At 30.5% G+C, this 5,159-nt stretch overlaps 2 protein-coding genes across 2 annotated transcripts; both read right to left on the reverse strand.

Annotated features, from left to right (window-relative positions):
• Positions 1–1,311: 1,311 nt before the first annotated feature.
• On the reverse strand, positions 1,312–2,019 carry LOC119673994 (14-3-3-like protein 2). Its single transcript, XM_038085116.1, has one exon. The coding sequence runs from the start codon at positions 2,017–2,019 to the stop codon at positions 1,312–1,314; it is 708 nt and encodes a 235-aa protein (XP_037941044.1).
• Positions 2,020–2,964: 945 nt separating this feature from the next.
• Positions 2,965–3,917, reverse strand: LOC119673995 (14-3-3 protein 3-like). The gene is made up of 2 exons (XM_038085117.1): positions 3,200–3,917; positions 2,965–2,990 (listed from the first exon to the last, which is right to left on the reverse strand). The coding sequence occupies exons 1-2, from the start codon at positions 3,915–3,917 to the stop codon at positions 2,965–2,967; spliced, it is 744 nt and encodes a 247-aa protein (XP_037941045.1).
• Positions 3,918–5,159: the final 1,242 nt, after the last annotated feature.

A 5,159-nucleotide genomic window follows, 5' to 3' on the forward strand; every position in this document is an offset into this window, starting at 1 on the left:
ATTGGGTCTAGTTTGATTTTAATAGAGAAATAGGTATGAAACTCTATCTGGCTGATGATATTCATATACTTAGTGTGGTTAATTAGACAATTGTTGAAATGGGGACTAAAGTCCAGATAATGAAAATTACTGAATCCCCTAAATGTTACACTGTATACTTTGCATATCTAACAAACACTTAGACATAAGCAATACGATGAATACTAAATTATATTAGAAAGTAGAGAGAAAATCATTAGCATTGCAAAGAATAGGAACATTTTTTTGCAATTACATGGTCTATTAATTACTCATCCTTTATACTTTTTGAGTATTGGAATAATGGGCTTTGTAATAAAATTAAAACTTTGTAGTTTTTAGTAAGTGGTGTTTAAGTAGATTATGTACAGTTTTATTAGAGTTTGATGAAGAATATAAAGGTCTTACTCGTCTTAATGACGGCCTTAAATATTTTGGATTTGGGAAACACTATAGTGGAACAGACAGTCACTCAAGGGAAGTCATTTCTGATGAAATAGTCAAATAGACGAAGATGGATTCTGTCGAGTGCCGAAAGGTAATCTTTCATCCTTTAATCAACAGTGGTCATTGAAAGGAACACTTATCTAATCGGCATGGCTATCTATGACAGAGTAGTTAAGTAGTATCTTCATTAATTGACAGCATTTCTCTGACTTCTTACTATTGTGGGTGAAGAGTTTTAGTGCTCACATATTTTATTCCAAGTTATTATTTGCCTGATTTTCATGTTATTTTCTAATAATATCAACTCGTAGGTCTCATTAACTTACTTTTTTGTTTTTTGTCTGATATACCATGATAAAGTTTTGTTTTAAATTGTAGTAGGTTGTGAAAACATTCAAGATTCTAAACAGTCCATTAAAAATGTACATCTATCTTTCAATACTAAATAAATACAAGGAAAGTTGAATTTTCTGTATGCATTTGGTTTAAAACTTGGCAGGAACTTTTATATTTCATTAAATTTTCCTACTAGTCGCTCGAAAGTTCCCAAAAGGGTTCTTTAACCTATGAGCCACTGAATTTATAAGACCAAACGAACCCAACGAAAATTTTTAGTATGGTGGACACTAAACGGATAGTCATCTCAAGTACTCGTCGGTGGCGCACTACGTTTGTCTACTTTCAAGCGAAAACTTTTATAAATTCAGTAGATACACTTTTATGCATAACACCTAATATTGTAGTTTGTCTTGTTTAGTATATGAAAATATTTAATGCTAAAATATAATAACTCAGAAACTTTAAATACATTTTTAACGATGAATTTAGAAGAATTGTAAACTGTAGTTAATTATCTAATTTTTCAGACATCGAGGCGTATCTTTCATCTACCCATACTTGTATGTTATGCTCGATTGCTTCCATATAAACAGTCACAGACTTCAAAACTTCTTCTGACAAACTTGTCATAAGTGGGAAAGCAGCACTGTACTCGTCCTCAAGTATATCCAGTGCAATGTCATACTCATGCAATATTTTGTATTTAAAATCAGCAAACTTACAAGCTAAGGCTAATCGAAGAGGATTTGCATGACCCAAATTTTGTCTTGCCATCTTGAATCCTTTTTTTAAGTTGTCATTTGCTGCTTTTATATAAACGTTACGTGCTTCGTCGTCTTCATCTTCATTATTTACCAAATTGTAATTGTACTCACCAAGTAATCTATACAACATCATTTCTTGATATGAAGACACAGCATTGGGAAGTAGTTGTAGGTTAATCATGTAAAGAAATTCTATGCATAAATTTTTGTAATTATTTCTAGCTTTTCTAATCTCATGATATGAATACGGTGACGTGCTGGACAATTCACTTAAGCCCTTCTCTTTTTGAGCTAAGATTGCTTCATAAGCAACAGAGAGATAAAAGATTTCATCATTACTTAGTCTGGGATCGAGCTTCACAAGCTGTTTTAATGCCACAACCATGTCCTCATAGTTTTGGGTATAATCGGCGTATTCCACTTTTAGACGAATTTGATTTCTTTCATCCATATTTTTTTAAGCAGTAGTGATAATAATTTTTGGTCTATGGAGAATATCAATTTTTTTGCGGTTTACTAAGTGCTCATTTTTAGTAAAAAATGTTTGCTTTACTAATAAATTTTTTTTAAATTTTTTCTCTAAATTTTAATTAACTTTTGTTTTTAGTTTTAATAATCATAATGTTACCCTTTTTTATAAGTTCACCGCTGACTACGTTTTATAAATTTCCAAGCATAGATAGCATTTACAAGCTATTATCAAATATTATTTAATGCAATATGATCTTCAGACGACTAATTTAAGGCTTCTTATGCTAGGTATCTTATATGCACTTTCCCCCGTAGAAACTAACGTTTATTAATTGTTCAACCATCTCAGGTTGTGAATGTATAGATTATGATTTCTGCATAGCCAGCACCTTTTCTTTTTCTTCTGGTATCAGGGTTACCACGAAAACGCTGGTGTGTATATTGTATTCTACTAAATTAGTTTGCATCCATCACACATCTATCAATCTGTCCAAAGCTGATAGTAGTAATGATTTAATGATTTAAAACCTGATACTCATGTTTATTTTAAAATCACAAGGAGTTACTTTCAAACTTATATGGTTATGTTGATAGTTAGGTTTTTCCTTTCTTAAAGAATAATATTGGGAATAAACATAAAGAATTCTACCTGTTCACTTGAAGCACGAGTTTAGTGCTTAACATGGTTAAAAATTAACAGGCTTCAGTAGAAAAAGAAAGATTAAATAGATTCGAGAGTATTAATGCGACGTTCTTACCTTATTTTTTGGAGAAATTTAAAATGAACAGCAATGGCAGATTCCGAATAAGGATCAGCTCTTATTCGCCGCAAGATGTGATTCAATTGGGTTATACTGATATTTTTTTTCTCCTAAAAGTGGTATGCCACTCTTTTAAATTCTCACAGAAAAAAGTATATTAAATCTCAATAGGAATTTAACCTAACTCTATCTGGATATTCAATTATAAAGTACAGGTTATTTTATAATAAAATAATCCTTTCATATCGGTTTTGCGCAACATAAAATCCAAAGTAGTTTATAGAAAAATGAACTTATTTATTGCAAAATTATTTGACAGTAATTAATGAATAAATTTTCTTTATAAAAAATATATTCAATACATTTGTTCGTAAATTTTTATTTCATCACGTTTCTTACGCGAATCGCGATGCTTGCTTTCTCTGTCCCACGTCGACAAGTTTTGGCGTATAGACTGAATAATTTGCATAGGTATGGGCTTATCTTCTTCATCGAGATTGTTCAGTTCATCCGTAGCAATACTATAAGCTTGTTCTGCCATTTGATAGGCAAGATCATAATGATTTAGAATATTGTAGCGAAATGTAGAGAAGTTTAGAATCAAACTTAAGCGGATGGGATTACAAGATGCAAAATACCCATTTGATAATTCATAAGCTGTGCTATATCCAATGATAGCGGCATCTCTGGCTTCTCTACAAGCAGTACCATTCTCAATTTCTGTTAAATAATGATTGTACTCACCAAGCAATTTGTAGAAAAGAATCTTTTCATCAAGTGTTTCAGCGATTGGAAGTAGTTTTTCAGTAACCATATTAATAATTTCTCTGCAATAATGACGAATCTCATTCTCGACCTTATTTGGATTAGAATCAACATGAAATTTATGAAACTTAGAACTCGAGCGTGGTTTTGGATTTTCGTTATTCATTTCAAGCCAAACATAACGACGATTGCCAACGACTCTTTCGTACGCAGTCGATAACCACTGCAATGCTTCAGGATTTAATTTCGGGTCCAGCTTAATCAATTCTTTCAAATACTTGATCATTTGCTCGTAAGATCCAGCCAATTCTGCACATTGGATTTGAGCTAGAATTTCGTCACGCATAGCCATTTTATCTATAGATTTTGAAGTTGTAAAAGTTTAACGGAAGAGCAGAATAAACGTGTTCATTTTTGAGGAAACATTTGATATAAAATTTTACTATCCATATTATAGAAAATTTACTTATGTCAACATAAATTTTTTGTATGTTTTAAATTGAAAAAAAGGCATATGAGATATAAATAGAAATACAAATTTATATAGTAAATCGTTAAAATAAATTTGATAACAAATATTTAATATATATGGGGAATGATTAAAATTTATGTAGGGTATGAGTAAAAATTTTATACTATTGTTTAGATAAAGGTACTTTAAAATTTCTTGAACTTCAATTTGCTTTTTAATAAATCTCTTTACTATTGTACAAAATAATAAGCATATATGCAAATTTCATTTCAGTTATAGAACTAATAAATTTAATCTTAGACAAACTGTGAATAATTAAATATTAGTAAATACAGGATACATAAATATTTTCCGCATAACATAAAGTTTGCACTATATTTCATGAATAATATTAATGGAAGAGGAAAAAAATCTCTAACTTCGTTCTACAGCAAAGGATCATATTTGTTTAAATAAATTTATATTTAAGGACTAAAGTAACATCACTAATAAATATTAGTTTAGGACACTATTCTATCTTACTACTCGTGTATTAAGGCTTTCAAGATTAGTGCTAAATAAACTTCCATTAAGGAAACTAGTTTCACTTTGCTTCAATCCCAGCCTTGTTAAGTTTAAAATTTTCTTACTAGGGGGAATACAACAAAAAAAAAAATTGTAAAAAGTAATATAAAAATAATAAAACACTTTTGTCACGTTCTTACCTTCATTCATTTGCACTTTTTATTTTAAAACACAAAGTTTAATGCAGCTTACCGTCAAAGTCTTCTTAGCTATCTCGGGCATTTATCTATACGAAAGCAGCCCCTGCAATTAAAAACTGGAATACGAGAAAGGGTAGTAAATCGTAAAAATTAAATTATTCCTTTGCCCTCATTCGGACTAGACTGTTTGCCTTAGTTTAGCAGAAATCACTTCTCAACATAGTTAGGCATTGAGGCCATGCCAAGTTGTAAGGAAGGAGTTCTTAGAAACTAACTTTGCGTCACTGATTGCAATTCAATAAGAAAAATGAAAGATTTTACAATTTTCCTGCCTTTGAGTTGTAATTTTTTTTTTGGAATCTGGAACAGATTCTTCTTTTACAATTTTGCATTATTGTAAGAGAAATCATTCGGTATT

The sequence above is a fragment of the Teleopsis dalmanni genome, chromosome 2 (genome assembly GCF_002237135.1).
Source record: "Teleopsis dalmanni isolate 2A chromosome 2, ASM223713v2, whole genome shotgun sequence".
Taxonomy (NCBI): domain Eukaryota; kingdom Metazoa; phylum Arthropoda; class Insecta; order Diptera; family Diopsidae; genus Teleopsis; species Teleopsis dalmanni.